Source organism: Gobio gobio (assembly GCF_949357685.1).
Source record: "Gobio gobio genome assembly, chromosome: 6".
In the NCBI taxonomy this organism is placed as follows: Eukaryota; Metazoa; Chordata; class Actinopteri; order Cypriniformes; family Gobionidae; genus Gobio; species Gobio gobio.
The window spans coordinates 55,073,168-55,096,971 of NC_137102.1; the positions used below are offsets into that span (position 1 = coordinate 55,073,168).

The 23,804-nt window shown below is 43.1% G+C and overlaps 1 protein-coding gene across 1 annotated transcript in view; it reads right to left on the reverse strand.

Moving 5' to 3' along the window:
• The window catches only part of tgm1l1 (transglutaminase 1 like 1), a 50,853-nt gene that overhangs the window by 7,417 nt on the left and 19,632 nt on the right, over window positions 1-23,804 (reverse strand). The window contains exons 5-11 of the mRNA XM_079820625.1: window positions 18,207-18,325; window positions 15,563-15,670; window positions 15,016-15,193; window positions 12,363-12,501; window positions 12,032-12,224; window positions 4,747-4,900; window positions 524-808 (exon numbers count right to left, since the gene is read on the reverse strand). Coding sequence (XP_079676751.1) covers window positions 524-808; window positions 4,747-4,900; window positions 12,032-12,224; window positions 12,363-12,501; window positions 15,016-15,193; window positions 15,563-15,670; window positions 18,207-18,325 — 1,176 coding nt within the window. The remainder of the gene's footprint in view (window positions 1-523; window positions 809-4,746; window positions 4,901-12,031; window positions 12,225-12,362; window positions 12,502-15,015; window positions 15,194-15,562; window positions 15,671-18,206; window positions 18,326-23,804) is intronic.

Sequence of the window (23,804 nt, forward strand, 5' to 3'; positions counted from 1 at the left end):
TTCTTTCTTCTGCTGAACACAAAAGTAGATTTCGACGAATATGGGTAACCAAACAGTTGATAGGCCCCAAAAATACTATGGAAGTCAATGGGGCCCATCAACTGTTTGGTTACCCATAGTCGTCTAAAAATATTTACTTTTGTGTTCAGCAGAATTCATACATGTTTAAAAAAAATGTTTGGTGAATAAATGATGACAGAGTTTTCATTTTTGGGTGAACTATGCTTTTAAGATGAAGTACAAAAATGGCTAAAACTGAAATAAAAATGAATAAATGAATGCTATTAGTGTTAATTTTATCATATAATCCATATAGAACATGTTAACATGATGCGACGCAACTGACGCCAGTAGGTCACATGACAATGACAACATGGTAGATGTAGCACGTCTGGATTACATTCATGCTACACACATTCATATACCTAGAACGTACTTTACTAGCACTGACGCAGTAATTACTTCTTTAAAATAAATATCTACTCAAGAGAGTATGTGAATTCGGACATGGCCTCTAACTCACCTTCCTGTGGCATGAGCTCCACATTAAGCTTTTCCTTCTTCATGGTGTCCTTCAGCACGCCGGTGTAGTACATGACCGCCACCTGGCTGTGAAGGGTGGTTCTGCGGGGCTGAGAGCTCGTGTTCTTCACCACGATCTTCAGCTGAGCGTCTCCTCCCATGCGTGGCCCTTCTCCATCCATCCTCACCTCCACCACCACGTCCTCAGCAATGGGACTGGAGTACACATGGGGTTTACTGCCGTAGCGACAGGCCGTCTCCACAGCGATACGCTCCTCCTCTGAATCTGGTAGGGAAAAATTTGAAATGAGATTATATTCTCAGACTTTCAGCACAGATCACAACACTTCCCATACTAAATTGCATAAGCTCTCCTCCCATGTGTATATATATATATATATATATATATATATATATCCATTACACAGCTCTTACTTTAAGTCAACTGTCTTATTTGTTTATATTTTGTCTAACTGTGACAATGATGCCATTGTTTCCTGTGGGTGGTTTAAACTACCCGTTTGGAGATAATGACAGGTATTTTGGTGAGAAGACAGTGGAATGTTAACCCAGTTAAACCAGGCATTGTGTGTCTTGGCTGCATCTGTCCTGGTATTTGCCAGTAATTCATGCTCTGTATTGTAGGTTGCTCTGGTAACACAGCATCGCCTAAGAACATGAAGTTACTTTATGTATAAATCTCACCTCTGTGAAGTTGGCACACCAAAAAACAAAAGAATCCCCCAAATAACATTCCTTTGTGCTTCATTTGAGCTGCAAAAATGAACGTTTGTGCTAGTTTGGTGTTTGAGATACGGAATATAATTTTTTGGTTGTGTGACGTCACTCTCCACCCCATGTTGTATAAATCGAACAGAACAGGTATCATTTGTTTGTGCTCGATTTGTGGTGGTTTGTGCCACTGTATCCATTTCCCCTCCTTAGAAATAACTAATATAATTCTGGATCTGTGACATCACTCTCCACCCCATGCCATCCACAACACTAAAAAAAAGGCAGCGGCTGAAAAGAACATATATTCTTAGCAATAGATGATATTTACACCAAGTGCAAATAGCTGTAGATGTTATTTACTAACTGAAATAGCATACTAAGTGAAAATAGTGATATATCCTATTTACACCATGATATAAAAGTAGCAGTTCTTTGCAATAATATGTGTAAACAGTAATTATTATTTTGACAGATACATACTATTTGCACCTCAGTATTGTTGTACATTAACAGGATGCAATAATAACATAGAGTGTAAATAATTATATTTATTAAAATTATTAAATGGATTCCGTCTTAATGGGACAATAAAAGCCCTCCCTACACTTTTCCCTAACCCTACCCAATAAATGCTTTTAATATTATTAACCCTCTGGGGTTCTTCATTTATGGGTCACTCTCAGGACCTTCGGGTCAAAAATGACCCGGAGGGCAGGATTAAGATAAAAAAGATTTGAGTAAAATCAAAGAAATATATTTTTGTTCAATAATATTTTTTCTTTTCTTTTTTTGAGATAATTTTATGATTTATAATTAATATTTATGCAATAATTATGACCCATTTTTTCTCATTGAATACAAAAAAAAAATTATATATATATATATATATATAATTTTTTTACATTTTTTTATTAAAGCTGTATTTCATTTTAGAGTCAAGCCTAGGCCTCATGAAAGCATTCTTTTAAATGAGATCGGTGCCATTCGGTGGACACATTGAGCATTTTTATCACGCAATAGCACATTTTTCCCACTATAGTGGATCTTGCGTTTTATTATTTTATTTTTTAAATCGTAGCTTCATCGGAATGGTCCGAAACTTGGTGACTTTATTGGTACTTGGTATAAGTGGTCGTAAAAAAATAGTCACACTCAGGACCTTCGGGTCAAAAATGACTCCCATTGGAAATTCATGAAATTTTGGGTGTTCATATACTAAGTACCAAAAAAGTCACCAAGTTTCGGATCATTCCGATGAAGCTACAGTTTTTAACATTTAAAAAAAAAAAAATTGGGGTCAGAAATGACCGAAGAAGCCCAGAGGGTTAAACATTTAGTTAGGCACTTTATTTCAACTTTTAGAAAATGTTCTTAATTTTTATTGAAAGTAAATGCCTTTCCGATGTGATATGTGGAAAAGAAGCGAGAAAAGCGAGCTCTGCAAAAGGCGGATTCGAACCCGGGTAGATTGTGTCAAAACCTAAGCTGCGTCCCAAATCTAATACTTCTCTACTATTTAGTATGCAAAAAACAGTACGCCAACAGAGTAGTATGTCCGAATTTATAGTATTCGAAAAACAGTAGGCGAAAAGTACTCGGATGACCTACTACTTCCGGCGAGATTTTGAAGTGCGCATACGATGGACACTTTACTATCCCATGAGGCCACGGGACACGCTTTATGAATGGAGGTGATGGGACGCAACTGACGCTGGTAGGTCACATGATCATGACAACATGTCGGATGTAGTACGTCCGGATTACATTCATACTATATAGAACATACTTTTTTAACGGTCGCGAAGTTCGTCAAATTCAAACATAGTTTGCGATTTCCGATGCAGCCCTAGATCTTTAAACCTTATGCTGCGTTCACACCGAATAGAGCGTCTGGCACAAGTGATTTCCATGTTAAGTCAATGGAAAGGCGCGTTGACGCGCGTCTGGAGGTCCTGCGGTGCGATAGACGCGTTTCGCGCGGCGTGTTGGACGCGATTCCGCCTCATTCACGCATCCAGTTTGCGTGAATGACACGAATTGGACGCGAATTGAGCGTCTTGCGCGAGTGGTGCTTTTTGTGCATTCACGCGTTTGAAGCGAATTCGCGTGGTAAAGTGACTTGATGAGAACCCCTGCATAATTTAAAAATATAATAAAATGTAGTTTTAAGACTTTTTCAGGTGGGAATGTAGTTGTTTAAAGCTCAAATCTGTGGTTTATTTATAAAGAGAGCGCATATTTAAAAAAAATATTCTAGTGTTTGTGGAGTTGCGAGATCCAGGCGATCACCGGGCGCTCAGCGCTCATTAACCCCGACGAGAGCAGCCTTTCTTCGGCTAGTCCTTCTGACGTTTGCTGCTGGCTCCGATGTCCTGTAGTGGTTCGTCTTGTGTGGATCTAACGGGCGATCTTTGGTGTCATGAATCTATAATTTGTTGTCTGCCAAATCGTTTTGACTGAGGGCAAAGAGAAGTTTCATAACTTTATTTTTTAAGGATATTTAAATATACATGCAGTGAAGATAATGTAGGAGTTGCCTGGACCACATTTGTGGGGCTATTATTTTTTTATATATATTTTTAAAGAAAATGAAAAGAGGCAGAGTGGTGTTTATGACATATTTCTCCTGGAGCGCCTTGAACGCGGACTTTACACGGAATTCATTGGGGACGCGCGAATGGATTCAAAATGTTCAAGCGTCCAACTAGACGCGGTAGACGTCTAGTTGGACGAACCTAGTTTTCCCAGTTGGTCTCCCATCCAGGTACTGACCAGGCTCAGCCCTGCTTAGCTTCAGTGGGAAACCAGTCTTGGGCTACAGGCTGATCACATTTATTTATATGAACACATTTGATACTGCATATATGTACATACAATGATTTATCTATATTTATAATTTATAATTTACATTAAATAAAAACAATATTTTATATAAAAAGAAATAATAGTGAGATTCTGATTTCTATTTATTTACAGGTGCAAGTAATAATTTACAGCAATACATTTATAGTATCAAATGTGTATGTATAAATGTATTTACTGTAGTAATACACATTTGGGTGCTTTATTTTCATTTAAATTATGACAATGTTAAAAAAGTAGTGTTGTCAAAATCGAACAAAGGTTTGTGTTTATATAATATATGTGTGTGTGTGTGTGTACATACTGTATATATAGTGTATATGTACTATATACTGTGTATGTAACACATCTTTTGATCTTTAATATTACATCATTTGATTTCTTTTTCGATTGCCATTTGGATCTAATACAATTTTCTCTGGGAAACTGAACAAGTTCCAATCCAAATGTTATAATTATATCGTCATTTGAATACCACATTATTTACATATTGGGCCTGTTAAATGATGTGATATTTGCTTAGGGCCTCTATTTTACAGCCTGCTGTTGTCTTGTCATGTGGGTACATGCTTGGCAAGGGATTGAGATTGATATTTGTCTGAAATTGTGCAAGTGTGTGTGTCTCACCTTCAGGATATTTGTAAATGTTTGTGATGTCTATACGCTCATCAGAGCCAACAGCCTTAGTGCTGATGCAGTGGCCGACCACTTTCTTCTCACTGTGGATTTGATTGAAGCTGCCATCAAGGTTCCTCTGCCAGTAGATCTTATCGCTGTTCACCTGCACCAAAAAAAACAGAACAGGTTAAGAGCTGAGAATCCTTCAAAGAGACATGACTGTCAAGATAAATGCAGGTTTCAAACAGGATTTTATAGAGGGTATAAAGAAAATATTTAACATGGATGTCAGCATGTCAGGGCCGGCCCGTCCTCTAGGACAGGAGTGAAATGACAGCAGAACTTGATTCTATTGTGAAATCGTTATCTTTTGGTTGTAACTAAAACTATTACAAAGTAATTGAAATACAATAAAAAAATTTAAAATATATAAATATTTTTTAAAAATGTAAATGTTACCTTTGCAACTACTGTAACTGAAAATAAGTAAGTTTATGTGTAAGTTTAAGTGCAAACATTTAAATAAAACTGAAAAACTGAAATAAAAAAATATAAAAGCTAAATAGAAATATTATATATACTGTATATAAATGACTAAAACAAACTAAAATAAAAATGAAAAATATTAAAATAAAAGCTAATATAAAATATTAATAAATACTATAATAATAATAATATATAAATAATACTAAAATAACACAGCAGATGTTAGCCAAAAAAAGGACAGTTTTTAAGAATGTGCACTAACCATATTTTCCAGTAAATAAGTCAAAAAAAAAAAAAGGTTTTACTTTGCTTTTCATTTATTACTTAATCCTTGAAAGACATGCGTGCCAAACTGTGGGGCATGATGCTCACAGATCAACTACGGTCCATTTAACCCCAAATTTATTATAAACGCCAAACACATTTATTTCAAGTGAAACTATGTGTTGGAAATGCGCTTTACAAATAAACTTGGGCGCACTTCTCTCACCCAGCATGAATTCAAATTTGTGCACTTTGTGCATGTTTTGTGTCCTTGACATTAATTGCATTATACAAGTCGCTTTGGAATACAAGTTGCAGCATGTTTCAGATGATAAAAAACGTCTTGGTTACGTATGTAACCCTCGTTCCCTGAGGAGGGAACGGAGACGTACGTCAGTGACTGACGAATGGGGGTTTCGCCTAGAAACCAATCACCTTCGAGGTGTTTAACAGCGCCCAATGGCGTGCCAATGCCATGGGCATGCGGAATTTGCATGCGTAACTCCGCCCCACCTCGTGGGTATATAAGGAAGTACGCTAGCAACATCGCATTATGTATCTGCTGCGGAGCCAAGATCTGAACTCCGCGTTCCAGCAGCACAGCTGATGTGGCTAAGGAACGTACGTCTCCGTTCCCTCCTCAGGGAACGAGGGTTACATACGTAACCGAGACGTTCCCTTTCGTTCAGTCACTCCGACGTACGTCAGTGACTGACGAATGGGGGTTCCAGTATAACCGCACCACTCAGCTGTCATCCAGTGCCCTGCGTAAGTGTGAGATCCCGCCACTTAAGGCCGTAGGACTCCCACTTATCACAGGATTACCAAGGTACACTGGGAAGCATATCCCAGTGAGGGAATGCCAAAGATGCCTACCCGTGGGGAGGACTTAGAGAGTACACATATGACCCGCTGTGGGCTGCATATGGGAAACTCTAGGGTACCAGCCGAAGGTGGATTTTTAACCCTAGGGGTGGCAGGGGCTTGCCAAGGGAAAGACACCTGCTCACTGAGGAGGCTTACGGTGGAAATACTCGTGTGGGGGTTGCCGGAGGGGAACCATGCACACGGGGCACCTGGCCGGACATGAGGGTCTGGGCTCGAAAGGGCAGACTGAACTGATGTTGGCGTCGACAGTGCTGGAGGAGCTCAGGGCTCTTGGGGAGCTCATCTGAGGAGAATATCGCACGTGTATCCAGTCCGTGGAGTGGAGTGGCGAGCAAGCGAAGACACCAGAGCCTGATCCATTACCGGCCCCTCGTGGGGGGGGGGGGGGCGAGTACATAGTCGGACACTGGCTCCACTCGGAGATTGTAGAATCTGGCGAATGTGTTGGGTGTCGCCCAGCCTGCAGCTCTGCAGATGTCTGTTAGCGAGGTGCCATGCGCTAGAGCCCAAGAGGAGGCCACACTCCGGGTGGAGTGTGCCCTCACACCAAGGGGACATGGTCGACCTTGCTGCTGGTAAGCCAAAACAATGGTGTCCACTATCCAGTGAGACAACCTCTGCTTTGAGAGAGCACTTCCCTTCCGCTCTCCACCATAACAGACAAAGAGCTGGTCTGAGGTCCTGAAACACTGCGTCATGTCTACGTAAGCGCGGAGAGCGCGTACTGGACAGAGCAATGCCAAGGCTGGGTCTGCCTCCTCCAAAGGCAGCGCTTGCAGGTTCACTACCTGATCTCTGAAGGGAGTGGTAGGAACCTTGGGCACATATCCAGGCCGGGGTCTCAGGATCACGTGAGAGTTAGCCGGCCCGAATTCTAGGCACGCTTCGTCAACCGAAAATGCCTGCAGGTCCCCGACCCTCTTGAGAGAGGCCAATGCGGTCAGCAGAGCCGTCTTCATCGACAGAAACTTAATATCGGCCGACCGCAAAGGCTCAAAGGGAGGCCTCTGCAGAGCACTTAAGACTACTGAGAGGTCCCAAGAGGGAACGAGAGGAGAGCGAGGAGGATTCAGTCTCCTCGCCCCCCTCAGGAACCTGATGATCAGGTCGTGCTGACTTACCTTTTTGTCCCCCAAGAGGTCGTGATGGGCAGATATTGCAGCCACATACACTTTTAGGGTGGAGGGAGACAGCCTTCGCTCCAGCCCCTCTTGGAGAAACTCAAGCACGGACCCGATCGGGCATTTCCAGGGGTCTTCTTGGCGGGAAGAGCACCAGGTGACGAAGAGGTTCCACTTCAACGCATAGAGGTGTCGTGTAGACTCTGCCCTAGCGGAAGTGATGGTGGCGGCCACCGTAGGTGGCAGGCCACTCAAACCTGCCGCGTCCCGTCCAGAAGCCACACGTGGAGCTTCCAGAGCGCTGGACGCGGGTGCCATAGAGTGCCCCGTCTCTGAGAGAGGAGGTCCGGTCTCAGAGGAATAGGCCAGGGAGGGGCTGTCGCAAGGAGTAGCAGTTCTGGGAACCAGGTCTGGCCGTGCCAATACGGGGCGACCAACATGACCTGCTCCTTGTCCTTCCTGATCTTGCACAGTACTCGTGCGAGAAGGCTCACTGGGGGGAACGCATATAAGCGTAGGCCCAGGGGCCAGCTGTGCGCCAGTGCATCCGTGCCGAGCGTGCCCTCGGTCAGGGAATAGTACAGGCTGCAGTGGGAAGAGTCTTGGGAGGCAAACAGATCTACCTGTGCGTCGCCGAACTGTTCCCAAATCAGCTGGACCGTCTGGGGATGGAGTCTCCATTCTCCAGGAAGTGGCTGAATCCGTGAGAGCTCGTCGGCTGCACGGTTCAGTTCTCCCGGGATGTGGATAGCACGAAGGGACCTCAGGTGCTTCTGACTCCATAAAACGAGATGGCGGGCGAGTTGAGACATACGGCGGGAGCGTAGACCGCCCTGGTGGTTGATGTACGCTACAGTGGCCATGTTGTCTGTCCGGACAAGTACGTGTTGACCCCTCAGCAACGCTCAGAAGTGGTGCAGGGCGAACCGTACTGCCAGCAACTCGAGGCAATTGACATGCAGAAGGCGCTGGGGTCCTGTCCAGGAGCCCGCGGCTGCTTGTCCATTGCACATGGCACCCCAGCCCGTGGAGGAGGCATCTGTTGATACAACAACATACCTGGAAACTCGTTCTAAGGACATGCCGGTCCGTAGAAAACTGAGGTTCGATCACGGAGTGAGTGTCTGTAAGCAGGCCCGGGTTACTTGGACCCGGAGCGTGCCAGACCGCCATGCCCATCTCGGGACTCGATCGCGAAGCCAGTGCTGAAGCGGTCTCACATGTAGCAATCCGAGCGGAGTCACCGCGGCTGCAGATGCCATATGCCCCAGGAGCCTCTGAAAGTCTTTCAGTGGAACCGCACTCTTGCTCTCGATTTGACGGAGGCAAGTCAGCAGAGACTGCGCGCGCTCGCAAGCTGCGCGCACATGGCGACCGAGTCGATCTCCATACCGAGAAAAGAGATCCTCTGCACGGGGCAAAGTTTGCTCTTCTCCCAGTTGACCCGCAGGCCCAGACAGGCTAAGTGGTGGAGAACCAGATCTCTGTGTTCGCAAACCTGCTCTCGAGAGTGACTCATTATGAGCCAGTCGTCGAGGTAGTTCAGGATGCGAACCCCGTGCTGCCGTAGGGGCGCAAGGGCTGCCTCTGCAATCTTCGTAAAGACGCGAGGGGACAGAGATAGCCCGATTGGGAGGACCGCGTACTGGTATGCCCGCCCCTCGAAAGCAAACCGTAGGAACGGTCTGTGTCGAGGTAGGATGGAGACATGAAAGTAGGCGTCCTTCAGGTCGATCGCTGCAAACCAATCGCCGGGACGAACGCATTTGAAAAGGCGTTTCGCTGTCAACATCTTGAACGGAAGCCTGTGTAGGTAACGGTTCAAGATGCGCAGGTCCAGGATTGGTCTTAGCCCCCCGGTCTTTTTTGGGTACAATGAAGTAGGGGCTGTAAAACCCGGACTTCATCTCGGCTGGAGGGACAGGCTCGATCGCACCCTTCGCCAGTAGGGTGGCAACCTCCGCTCTCATGACAGGTGCATTAGCCCCGACCATAGTAAAGCGGACTTCCCTGAAACAGCGAGGAGCCTGCGCGAACTGAATCGCGTAGCCGCGCCTGATTGTCTTCGCGACCCAGCGGGACAGCTCTGGAATCTGAAGCCAGGCTCCCAGAAACTGCACCAGCGGGGTCATTCGGACTACAGACGTACCCAGTGTGGGGCAGCGATGCAGCGTTACCGACCCGGACAAGGGAGGCTGTTGGGCGTCCCGGTGTGGGGGTGCGGTTAACGGTTGCGTCCTGACAGAGGAGACCAGGGAAGGACGCACGTTTCACTGGGGTCTGCTCTGCCAGGAGGCTGGCGACAGAGAGGGATGCGAGTGGCGGGACCCGTGGGTGGCGCGCACTGGCATCACCGATCTCTGGGGGCTCAGGGATGGGAGTGTTAATTCTTTCATTGACCAAATTAGGGTGCTGCTGACCCGGGGGCCAGCAGCTGAACAAAGGATTCTCCCCCGGCCCTCCACCGGGGGAAGGAGTGGTCCTGCTACCATCTCCTGGAAAGAATTTCCCATCCCTGAGCCGTCCGTCTCAGGAGCGCCGCTTGGCCTGGCGTTTAGCGGGGTGCGGGGCGGCCTGAGGGGACTGGGACGCCTTCCTACGGCTTCCTCCGCGACCCGGCCCGGGTGAAGGCTGCTGCTTGGACCGGGTGGGAGGGGCGGGAGCCTTAGGAGGGCGTCCTCGGCGGCGAGCAGGCTGAGGCGACTGTGCCGGCGGCTGGGTGGAGGCAGCAGCTGGCCGCCGGGGCAGTATATGTTTGATTGCCTCAGTCTGCTTCTGGGGGGTTGAAAACTGTTGGGCGAAGCTTTCAACCGCTCCGCCGAAGAGGCCAGTCTGGGATATGGGGGCATCGAGGAAACGTGTCCGCTCGGTGTCCCGCATATCGGCCAGGTTTAGCCACAGGTGTCGCTCCTGGACCACATTTGTGGACATCACTTGACCAAGGGAGCGTGCGGTCACCTTCGTCGCCCGGAGAGCGAGGTCGGTGGCGGCACGCAGCTCATCTAAGAGCCCCGGATCAACTCCACCCTCGTGCATGTCCTTGAGGATCCTGGCCTGGTAGACCTGGAGGATCGCCATGGCATGCAAAGAGGCGGCAGCCTGCCCCGCAGCTCTGTGCGATTTCGCCACCAAGGTTGATGTGAATCGACAGGCTTTGGAGGGGTGCTTAGGATCGCCTCGCCAGGTCGAAGCGCTCTGAGGGTGGCGCCCCATCAAGGGTGGAGAAGGCGGAGGAGACTGCAGACCGAGCAATTTCCTCATGCAGCTCGGGAAAGAAAGGTATTGGGGGCGAGGACTGACGTGAGTCAGCGCGGGTCCCCAAAAACCAATCATCGAGCCGCGAGCGTTCGGGACAGGGTGGAGGGTTCCACTCTAACCCTAGACTCGCGGCTGCCCGAGACAACATGGCTGTCAGCTTTGGGTCCGACTCGGGCAATGCTGGCGCGCCCGAAGGCGGCAGCACAGCCGAGTCCTCATCCTCAGAGGACTCGAGCCCACCTTGTGATGCGGTGACCGACATCGCATCATCCTCCGGAGCGCCAAACGAAATGCGCGGGGGAGCCGGAGCTGGCCCCGCGATTTCAGCCTGGACACTCGCGGGTTGCGGAGCGCTAGAGGGGGGTGTGGCCCGAGGCATGAGCGTCGGGGCTTTGTTCCACACCGTAACCCTCAGGTCACCCTGACCACCAGCCGAAGTACCGACCGCGGGGGGAACGGTAGATCGGGGTGTGGTTGAGGGGACTTTCACTTCGTTACGAAGATCCTTAAGTCTTGACCGCACCACCGCGATGGTCATGTTCCCGCAGTGAGAACATGACTCATCCACAAACGCTGCTTGAGCATGCTGAACGCCCAAGCATACCAAGCAGAGATTGTGCCCATCAAAGGAAGTCAACGACCGGCCACACCCAGAAGTACACGGGCGAGACATCCTGAAAAGGACGTGCCACGTGCAAGCTCTTTTGTGAGAGGAAGCTTCGCAGAGAACGCTGAAGCGCCCAGGGACCACACACCAGCTGTCAGACGGACCACTGCGCAGATCAGCAGGCAGGCAGTATGCGATCACTGGAACGCGCCGTAGACACCAACGCCTCTGGAAAGCTGTTCGTCTCGAAGGCTGACAAAGACTCAGTTAGCAGGCTTGAAGGAGTAAAGAGATACTCTTGGCTCCAAAGCAGAAACATAATGCGATGTTGCTAGCGTACTTCATTATATACCCACGAGGTGGGGCGGAGTTACGCATGCAAATTCCGCATGCCCATGGCCATTGGGCGCTGTTAAACACCTCGAGGTAATTGGCTTCTAGGCGAAACCCCCATTCGTCAGTCACTGACGTACGTCGGAGTGACTGAACGAAAGGGATCACAACTTATATTCCAGAAAATGTGTTAAAATAATGTTTTCTTTGAATGTACACTTTTATTTGTAGGTAGTCAATTTGACTAAACTAATGTGCACTTTTGTAGACAGTAAGGACGTGGATGGTTTATCTATGGACATTATGATAATTTCAACATTGACAGGTGTGGACTCACCTCAGCGAAAACAAAAGGAGTGTCGTATTTCAGATAGACCTGTCCAGAGCGTACAGCGGCCAGTGACGCCGGGCCGCAGCGGAACGTCCCATGACTGGTTTCCTGGGGTGTGGAATCCACGGCCTGCCAGCCACCCATACCAGGAGGCAAATCCGGACGGGCCATCCAGCAATCATTCCAGACATGGAAGTTCCTATAGGAACAGAAGAAAACAGGAAATCAGGGATACAGAAAGAGAAATAAGAGACTGTGTAGTGAAATATATATATTATCATTTTATACTGACCCACACCTAATATTAATTCTACCATGAAAAAACACAAATGCTCACCATATAGAGTCAGAGTTAAGGTCATGGATATATTCCATATTCTCATCTAAATACACGTCTGTTGTCAAGGAGACATCCGTATCATGGGCAGACTGGAAATTCGTTACGGAACGTGCAGGAATACCTAGACATCTCAATACTGGGATAGATATATAAAGAGAGAGAGAGTTATTCATCTGTTTGTAGAGATTCAATATAATATTATACATTATACTTTTATTTGGCAAGGACGCATTAAACTGATCAAAAGATTATAGATTCCCATTTCAAATAAACATTGTTCTTTTAAACATTCTATTCATTGAGGAATCCTGAAGCAAATGCATCACGGTTTCCACAGAAATATGAAGCAGAAACTGTTTACAACACTGATAATCATAAATGTTTCTAGAACAGTAAATCATCATATTAGAATGATTTCTGAAGGATCATGTGACACTGAAGACTGGAGTAATGATGCTGAAAATTCAGCTTTGATCACAGGAATAAATTACATTTGAAAAAATATTAAAATAGAAAACAGTTATTTTAAGTTGCAATAATATTTCACAATATTTTACTGCTATCTTTGATCAAATAAATGCAGCCTTGGTGCATTTCCAATAAAAAAACATCAACTTTTGAACGGCAGTGTGAATCATATCAAACTAGGAAGAGGAAAGAAATAATTCACTGAAGATGAGTAGTAATGAATGCGACAGTCTCACGCAGAGTCGAATACTATTAATGTCTGTGTGTGGAATGAACAGAATGCAGACGAGTATTTTAAACTGAAGTTCACTACAGGGCTGTTACTACTGTTAACCCAGGTCAGCTATGAATGTCACAGCAGTAAAGATAGTGCGTGGCTGCCGTCTCCGGATTCCGATGGCTAGTAAATTGTAAACAATAGCATATTTTGTTAGTCCTATGACATCATCACTGATATTACAATGTAAAGGGTTAGGTAAAACGTCAAAATATGAAACCTTCAATAAACAAGACTGGTTTGGGAAACTTTCACTTGTTTTGTCTTTCAGTTCTTTGTGAATTGTGAAGTTACTAGTTGACCAGTGACTTTTTTTAGGAATTGCCAAAAAAAAAGTATATTTGAAAATACAATATTTCACCCTTTTTTCTTTTTTTTTTGCATCGCTCATAAAAAGCCCTCACTACCTGACACCTATCACCGAAATCAATGTCTTGACAAATCAGTTTGTATAAAGACAACCCTAGTGAAAAAACCTACACCAAAATCAATTTTAAATATATTTATTTCATACTAAGTATACTGCAAACCATTAACATATTTACTGACATATCGCTTGTGACTGATATAAATATCATAATTAAACTTCATTTGGAGTACTTCTTTATTGCACAATACACATTTCTTAATATTAAGCCTAACACATGTTTAATATCACTATTAGTAAAGATAATATGATTTCTGCATAATATCAGTCTTTATCTTTAAAGTGCACCTAAAGTATACTTGCAGTATAGTTCCACTTTAGCACAATCAAATAAACCCAAGTATATATTTAGTTGGACCTCAGCACTATTTCCTTTCCGGAACTAAAGTGCATTAAAGGGATAGTTCACCCAAAAACGAAAATTAGCCCATGATTTACTCACCCTCAAGCCATGCTAGGTGTATATTTTTTCTTTCAGACGAATACATTCGGAGTTATATAAAAAAAAATGTCCAGGCTAATCCAAGCATTTTAATGGCAGCCCAAAATTTGAAGCGCAAAAAAGTGCATCCATCCATTATAAAAGTGCTCCACACGGCTCTGGGGGGTTCATAAAGGCCCTCTGAAGCGAAGCCATGGGTTTGTCTAAGAAAAATATCCATATTTAAAATATCTAGCTTCCGGTGGACCGCCTTCCGTATTCAACTTAAGAAGAAAGTGTAACACCTCTCATAATTCAAAACGCTTACACTACGTCTGACATCATCGTCGCGCCAGTTACACTTTTTTCATAACATTATAACCACCTTCCTAATATTGTGTTGGTCCCCCATGGGCACCCTGACTGGTCTGTGGCTATGCAGCCCCATACACAACAAACTGCGATGCACTGTGTATTCTGACACCTTTCTATCAGAACCAGCATTAACTTCTTGAGCAATTTGAGCTCCAGTAGCTCGGTTGTTTGATCGGACCACACGGGCCAGCCTTCGCTCCCCACGTGCATCAATGAGCCTTGGCCGCCGGTTCACCACTGTTCCTTCTTTGGAGCACTTTTGATAGATACTGACCACTGCAGACCGGGAACACCCCACAAGAGCTGCAGTTTTGGAGATGCTCTGACCCAGTCGTCTAGCCATCACAATTTGTCCCTTGTCAAACTCGCTCAAATCCTTACGCTTGCCCAATTTTCCTGCTTCTAACACATCAACTTTGAGGACAAAATGGTCACTTGCTGCCTGATATATCCCACCCACTAACAGGTGCCGTGATGAAGATATAGTCAGTGTTATTCACTTCACATGTCATAATGTTATGCCTGATCGGTGTATTTTACTTTATAGTTTTAAATATGGTTAGAGCGTTAGATACAAACAGCTGTACAAACACTTATATGTGATTTTTATGTTAGATGTCCACAGCTGAAATCCTGAATCACTAACCACAAGAACGTGGTTGTTATCTCTACACACACACACCTGTGGTCGTGATCCCAGAAAACACCCAACACTGCCCGTATTTGACGGGCGTTCCTCCTTCTCTGTGGTATTGCCTGAGGATTTCCACACTGCCACTCCAGGCCGCGGGAGATGTTCCACCCGTGTAATTCCCAGACCAGTTTCCTTCCAGAACGCCACGGTCATCTGGAGAATTGATCTAGAACAGGCAATCAGATCAATTCAAGGGTCTCTGAGATCAAGCAGGTAAAGGGTCTTTGTAAAGAGTATCAGAATAATATGGCACACTTTTGTTTAACCATTTCATAGGTTTTGTTCTCATAGAGAGATCATTAGCTGTGATTCATAAGGCACAAGTTTCTACTATAGAGGCTTGGGATACAGCTATTGGTGAACTTTTGAAACCACAGGTTATTGCACAGATTTAGCATATCACTTAAAAACAGTCTCTTCACACACTGATAGCAATCAATAAGTTAAGTGGTCTAAATATTTGCTATCAGTATATCTCAGGTCACCTTTTTTACTAGATGTGTTCCATTAATATTGGCAGACGAGGTGGACTCACCATGGCAGAAATGACTCGGACCACACTGACAGGATTTCCTCTACCTGGGGGAGGAACCTCGCTATTATCCAGCACAAACAGACAGGCTTCCAGAATTCCTTCATCAAACTGTGAGAGAGAGAGACAATTCGGACACGTCATTTGGTGATAAATCTCCATAGTGCTGTCAACTAAATCTAAACATGGTCCAAAATGAACACTCCCTAAAATTGTCTTTGTTCTGTAAACAAATTCTGGTTGCAAAGTCAACACACGTTTTCTGCTAATTTCACAGTAAATGCTTCCCCGTTGTTTTTTCAATGCAATCCATAATTGTGGTATAATTGATGTCAGATTTACCGTAAATGTCAAATAAAAACTAAACAAACTGTGGTTTGGTGCTTTAAGTGTTGTAAAGACGTTGTATTTTCCTAAGTGGGCGGTTCTTTGCAAGAATAAGTTGAACATCCTTAAAATAACTAACTAGAACCAGTGTTTGATAACTAAAACTATTAAAAATAGTTGTAATTAGGAATGTCACAAGTACCAGTACTACGGTACCAAGTCGATACTGAAATTTTGAAAATGTGACGATACCGGCATTTCTGTAGCACCGACTCCCGAGTATATTCGGTACCCACTAATAGACAGCTGCTTTCAGTCGCTTCCGTGTTGTTTATCTAAGAGCAGGGCTCCAGACTGTAGCCGATATATACTATTGTCTGTGAATATTAAACTGCAAAAGACTATTTAAATATTAATCCTTCATGTTCTGCGTGTCTCTGTGAATGAATGACGCAGACGGGCTGTTTCATTTGCCACACACACACATGCACGCACGCACACTGGACACTCGCTATCTTTAGAATGCATAATGAGCATTTACCGTTTCATTTGAGAAAACTATCATCAATTCATAAACACACAGACACTCAAATATCTTCACGTCAACCCGTCAAAATAAAAGCTTGGTATAACTTGAAGAAATTGACCGAAATATATTAGGCTACTTTTATACAGTAGATTTAGCTACGTCTCGATGTAATAATAATAGGCTACTACTAATACTACTACTAATAATCAGTGTTGGGGGTATCGCATTACAAGTAACTTGAGTTACGTAATCAGATTACTTTTTCAAGTAACTAGTAAAGTAACGCATTACTTTTCAAATTTACAACAAAATATCTGTGTTACTTTTTCAAAAAAGTAACCCAAGTTACTTTTTCACATTTATTTGACTGACAGCTCTCCTGTCCCCATGTTGAGAAAAACCGAGAGTAAGTGCAGAGGTGTTATGTGTAAACATGTTATTGGAGTTCTAGACTAAATGTGAGCATTTATTTATCTCACTTGCACAATAAAGATTCAGTACTCCTCAAAATGAATAAAATCAGTCAAATGCAAAATAATTAAATTAAATTAATTCAATGTTAAATAAAACAAATTTTATTTAATAAAATATTTTTATCCATTTAATCTCCTTTATTAACCAATGTCTTGCTACTGACCATTGATGATTCAGTTAAACCATGAGCAAAAATTACTAGATATTTTGTTTTTATTAGTAAAAAAGTTTCTCCTGCGTCCTATTCTTCCATTATCCAGAATGGCAGCACAGCACTGCTCCCTCTACTGTTCATGTGTGAATTTGCATTTTCACCTCAGCCTGGGGCTTTTTTTTTTGGTATTGGTATTTTTGGTAAAAAAATGTTGATGGTATTGGTACCGACTACTGGAATTTTGGTATCGTGACATCCCTAGTTGTAACACTTTAGTTTAGGGTTCAATTCTCACTCAAAAAAATGCTGGGTTAAAAATAACCCAAGTTGGGTTGAAAATGGACTAACCCAGCAATTGGGTTGTTTTAACCCAGTGATTTGGGTTGTTTTAACCCAGCAATTGGGTTGTTTTAAGCAAACATTTAACCCAACCACTGGGTTAAAACAACCCAATTGCTGGGTTAGTCCATTTTCAACCCAACTTGGGTTATTTTTAACCCAGCATTTTTTAGATAGTATTAATAGTTGCTTATTAGCATGCATATTGTTTATTAGTACTTATAAAGCACATACTAATTAGCCTTATTCTGTATAACCATATTCTACATCCCTTAATCTTACCCAACACCTAAACTTAACAACTACCTTACTAAATATTAATAAGCAGTAATTGGGAGTTTATTGAGGCAAAAGTCATAGTTAATAGTTAGTTAATAGTGAAAATTGGACCCTAATCTAAAGTGTGAGCAAAATTGTTTTTCGATAATTGAAATAAAGCTGAAATAAAATAAAATACAGGTATTAGATGAAAACTTTAAACTTGAAAACAAAAAACGAATACAATTGACAAAAGCACATAACAAAATTCCTAAAACTTAAAAGTAAAATAAAAAATAACAGCTAAAATAACAGCAAAATCCTAAATACTATAATAGTTTATAAATAATACTAAAATAACACTGGCTGTTATATAATGCAGTGGGAAGGGGAATTTTTCACAGCAACAAAAAATAAAGTAATTTTTTTATGGCCAGGAAATTATACGTTGCCATTGGCATTTGTGTTAAAAAGTTAAGTTGGGACGCCATGTGTCATTTTGCTTTGTGCTTTCTTGATTGTAAAAGATAATTTTTCAGAAGGATTTTTTAGTAACATCTCCACACCTGGCCGAAGTTCCACGTCCGAGCGCCGATCTGCATCTCAGTGCCGTAGTAGATTCTTCCAGTATCATTTAAGACGTACTCCGTCAGCTCTTTCTCACTCTCCATGTACACCGTGTCCTCTGAGAAGAGAGACAAAGAGAGTCATGAGGGAGGATGAACACACAGTTCCAGGATTTGATACGGTGGTTTGGTTCATTCTAAAGGAAAGCGGTCTTAAAGAGTGACGTCATCAACATCTGCAATCTGTTCTGTCCTGCTGCCTTCGGAATGTTCTCTGTTTCTGCACCAGGGCGTGAACACAAGGGAGGTAAAAATCGGATGGGAAAGGGGAGAGAATGGAGGCTCTATAAAGTAACGGAAATGATAGTAGAGGACTGAAAAGATTACAAAATGAATGGAAAATTCACTCAGACATGCTGGAGAAAAACCAGTGTAATGGAAAGAGGCCTGGAAGAGTGAAGCTGTGAGACAGAAGAAGATCAGCAGGGTCATTCATGCTCATGGGAGTCGGAAGCAAATAAAATGTGGGTGGATGCCATTTCCTGTATTCTGGTGCCTTTGAATTAAACAATTGCTTTTATAGCCTAAAACGGTTACCACATACCTGGCAAGGTTTCCCAAAAATTAACACAACAACACAAATCTAGTAAGTTGTTTTGAACACAAAATCCTTCCTCCGCCAAGCAGTAAAGATAACTGTTAGCGTTATAACAACTTAGGCCATAACTGCCAGAACTTTCCCTATCCGATCTTTTTTTTCTCTCCTCGTTTCAAGAAATATCTGCGTACACACGAGAGCATGAAAACGGCTCAAAACGATGTAGTATACATGCCAGGCCAGTATGTGGCACTGTAATTCTGCCACAGAAATACACTAAAAACGGAGAAGAAGAGTTGTGGCTAGAAGGGGTACGGCAACAGTCGGAGGTGAGGTAAAATCTCACAATAAAATAACAATAAATAAATTTGCTACTTACCAGATGTGTTTTATTAACGCATACACCTACCCCAACCCTAAACATACCCTTACAATAATGCAAATACAGTAATTAAACAACGCACTATTGATGTGCGCATGCCCAGTGCCCATAGTTGTATTCCTTCTAGTTTTCCCCGCGCTGGACGTGGTGTGATGACATCACCGTTTCACAAAATATACGGATTGGCTGTATACACGAAACCGCAAGGGTGTCGTTTTCAGATTTATCCACTTTAGGACCCGGTTTCAAAAAATAGCGGTTTCAGTCTCCCAAAACGCCGGATCCGTGTGTGACACAGCGCCACTTCCGCTTTTCCGGTCATGAGTATGAGGTAACACAGCTCATAATGATGTTATGACGTTACTCTGAGCGTTCTCTCTGCGGCTGCTATGACACTTGTTGCACACTGAGAGAAAAGCGTTTCTGCAAAATAAAACCGGAAAACGAGGGTAACGCAGATATGACGCAATCGACAGGCAACTCCCTCACACGTCCCGGTTCCTTGGTTAAAATAGCAATTTCTCACGATTTACAAATAGTTGGAAACATTTGGGTAATTGTAAGTACTCAACTGAACAAAATATATAACACTGGCCTAGTGGTTTTTGGATATTTTACTCAAAAAAATTTACATAGTGCACCTTTAAATAGAAAATAAAAGCTAATTAAAAATATCAATAAATACTATAATACATATTATTGTATGAAAAGGCATGCCATTAATTAAGAAATATTTTCAAGTGTGTCTTAATTTCTTCCATTTCTTTATTCAAAATCTTTTTTTTTGTAAATATAGTTTTAAAGGGGTCATGGATTGAAAAATCAACATTTTCTTGAACTTTTGACATACACACGCTAATTGTACTATAAAATTATCCTGTTTCAGAACTCAAAGCGTCCTCTTTAGTCCAAAAACAGCTATTGTCACAATATTACATCATAGTGCGATGAAAGAGCGCCTCTCAACGCCTACTTCTACATCATTGCCTCTTTAGCCCCGCCCACCGTTTGACACATGTCACAGTAGTAAATACGAGAGAGACACAAACACAGGATTACTGCAGAAAAATTATAGAGATGCCTCTGAGGATTACACAATGTTTTGCAGTGCCAAGCTGTGGAAAAACACAGTCTTTGCACTGCCATCATTGTGATCCTAACATTAACAGAGACTGAAAATAAAAGGTGATGCGGTGCTGACTATATTGGATCCGAGACTTTTTGTAAAAATCAGGTTGATAAAAGAATACTTCCTAAATTGTAACATCGAATCTTCAGAATGGTATTGCCCTTGGGTAACTAATCAAGTTATAAAAAAATTAAGTTTCTGAGCTTGACCAAACATTTATCTGAAACTACACCCTGTGACTGAAGTACTTCCTTACATTACATGCAGAGTTACAGAGTTCAGCATTCAGGAATGAGCCAGGAATGAGCCAGAGCATAAAAATGCTGAAAGAAGCCCGTAAAGAATGACAGGAAGGGGCCTGGAGTGAAAGAGTGGCCAAGGAGGGAGAGAAAGAGAGCGGGAGAGGGGAAAATATATTTGACAAATGAATTGCCAGATGAGGTGGGGCTGTACAAGATAAGTCAGAAAAAAATGCAGAGAGAGAGAAAAAAAATAGAAGGAAAGAAAAAAGGTTACAGTGTTTGGAGTGAAAGGTGATTTGGCAGACCTCTCTCTTTCCTTAACAATCATCTCTGGCATTCAAGCGCACAAAGAAGTGCACAGCCAGAACCACAAAACAAAACAAGCTGTAAAGAGCACCTGTTATGCTTTGATTTTGTACTAGAGTAAGTTTTCATGCTTGAATGTTCAAAAAAATACATTTTTCACATATTCTCCTTTGTTGCAGCTCCTCTCTTCCCAGTCTGTCAGTAATGCCCTGTTTAGTTCCTGTCTCTGAAGCCCCACCTTCTGAAAAGCACAGTGTGCTCTGATTGGTCAGCTGGATCAGAGTGTTGTGATTGGTCAAGCACTTCGAGCGTGTTTGGGAAATGTCACACCCCTAATAATAACCGCGAGTTTCAACACACTACTAATGCTACGTTCAAGGCAGGTTTTTGAGCCCGTAAGTTACGACTTCAAAACACGACTCACGACTTTGTAGCGTTCCAGGCGAAGTCAAGCCAAACTGCATGAGCGCTAGGAATTCACCCTTCGCCGCAAGTTTGATTGACAGGCGATCTGACCAATCACATCACCGAATCTGCCGGTTTGTCCAACAAAGCACTCAGGAGAGTTAGTAGATTAACGTCGGTGGACTTGAACTTGAAAAATGGTGTGTACTGACGTCTTTCCGCGGTTGAAACAACATTTATTTAGTGTTCATGTTTATTTGATGCTTATCAATGAACTAGAAGGAAGAGATGATCGGTTCACGAGTAGCTTTAACTGAGACGCTACAGCGATCACGACACATTAAAGAGCCACAAAACGGTATTTATTGTTTAAATTTCTTTAAAAAATGACCATTTCAAAGTTGAGATTTTGTTTCATATCAAAAGTAACTTGCTCTGTCCTGTCTGTCGGCGTGATGTCAGTGTCCTCTTTGCTCCGCGATGTATTTTCTCTACGTGAGAACGTGTGTGGTGTGAGAACGCCATGGCTTGTCGGACATTCCTGTAGGGGCTGCCATTGTTGTTTCACAGGCTATGTGACGTCAGAGCGTGCAACTGGGAGTACATCGATCTAGTACGAGTTCACGGGTGTTAAGTCACGGATTTGACTGCCGTTCCAATGCACTTTCACGGGTAGAAGGTTGGAAAAACATGGGTTACGGGTTGCCTGGAACACGGTATAACTTACTCCACCAGGCTCCACCCCTTTATTTTGCATATGCATTTTACAGGAATACTTTTTTATGCTCAATCTACACACTATTTATACTTAGGATTCGAGAACCAAACAGACGCTTTGAATCGATGCAAAATGAAGGTTAAAATGTTTTATTATATACATAAGTTCTATTCGTTTTATCTCCATTGTTATTATTTTATCAATTATTATCTCTTTTTGATTGGTGTGCCACAATTAAGACTTAGAAGTAAACACACACTGCTATGATTGTGTATTAAAATAATTAGCATTTTGTTTTCTTGCAGATCTCATTTGTATTTGGTTTCCTTAATCGATTTGTATTCGCTTCACCAAGTAATCATTGATTAAAATGGTTATTCCTTATTGGAATACATGGAATAATTGGAATGCATTGCAGGAATGCAGACCCCTGAAGGTTTCAGAACCAGTATTCATTTCTTGAGCAATTTGAGCTCCAGTAGCTCGTCTGTTTGATCGGACCACACGGGCCAGGCTTCTCTCCCCACGTGCATCAATGAGCCTTGGCCGCCCATGACGCGGTCACCAGTTCACCACTGTTCATTCCTTGGACCACTTTCGATAGAGACTGACCACTGCAGACCGGGAACACCCCACAAGAGCTGCAGTTTTGGAGATGCTCTGACCCAGTCGTCTAGCCATCACAATTTGGTCCTTGTCAAACTTGTTCAAATCCTTACGCTTGCCCTCTTTGAGGACAAAATGTTCACTTGCTGCCTGATATATCCCACCCACTAACAGGTGCCGTGATGAAGAGATGATCAGTGTTAATCACTTCACCTGGTCATAATGTTATGCCTGATCGGTGTATTATGGCCTTAATTAGATTAAACCAGGATTAGGTCTTAGTTCAATTAGGACATTTTAAATGTGCCTTAGATAAAAACATTACTGGTGTGCATCTTGAGACAAAACAATGGCACTGACATAAGATATGTCAGTGCAAGTTGCTTTCAGTTAAAAGTGCAGTGTGTACATTTTAGCGGCATCTAGTGGTGAGGTTGTGAATTGCAACAACACACCGCTCACCCCTCCCTTTCGAAGCATATAGAGAAGCTACGGTGGCCGACACAGGACAAAAATCCCATCGTCGGAGAGAGCAGAGAGTGACTAGCGCTCTGTAGAGAAGTTTGTCTGTTTATGTCACATGTCTGTCTTGTCCTGTGCAGCACATGTGGTGGTTTTGTCATGTGTTGGTGTGATGTCATATCTGATAATTGCTTAATTTGCCCCACCTGTTCTCCCTCATTTCCTGACTGATTTGTCACTCTTTATAATCTCGTGTCTGCAGTCTTATGTTGGATCGTTGTCTTAGGTTTGATGTCCTCTGTTCCCTGTCAGACTCCATGTTCCTGCACCTGGTGTTTAGTTAGTTAAGTTTGGTTTCTCCCCCTCCTGGGTGTTTTGTTTGTTTTATTTTTTTGTTTAATAAATCCTAAGTTCCTCTGCATTTGAGTCCTTGCTCCTTTTCCTTTGTACCCCATCCTAACATTTTAGGACTACTGATGGAACAAAATGGCGAGCTCACTGGAAGGGGACCCGCGGTGATAGTACAAATAATTTAAACGTGATGGCACATTAAGTAAGGTCTTTATACACCACTGAAAACATAGTTATGTATATTATATTGCATTTCTGTCAATAGATCCTCATAAATACTACACACTGCACCTTTAAAATGGCTCAAAATCGAGGGTCAATTTCAAAGACCATCATAAAGAAAGCACCTCATCTCCCTCCGGTTTTACTGAAACTGATTGATGCTTAAAAGAGATGATG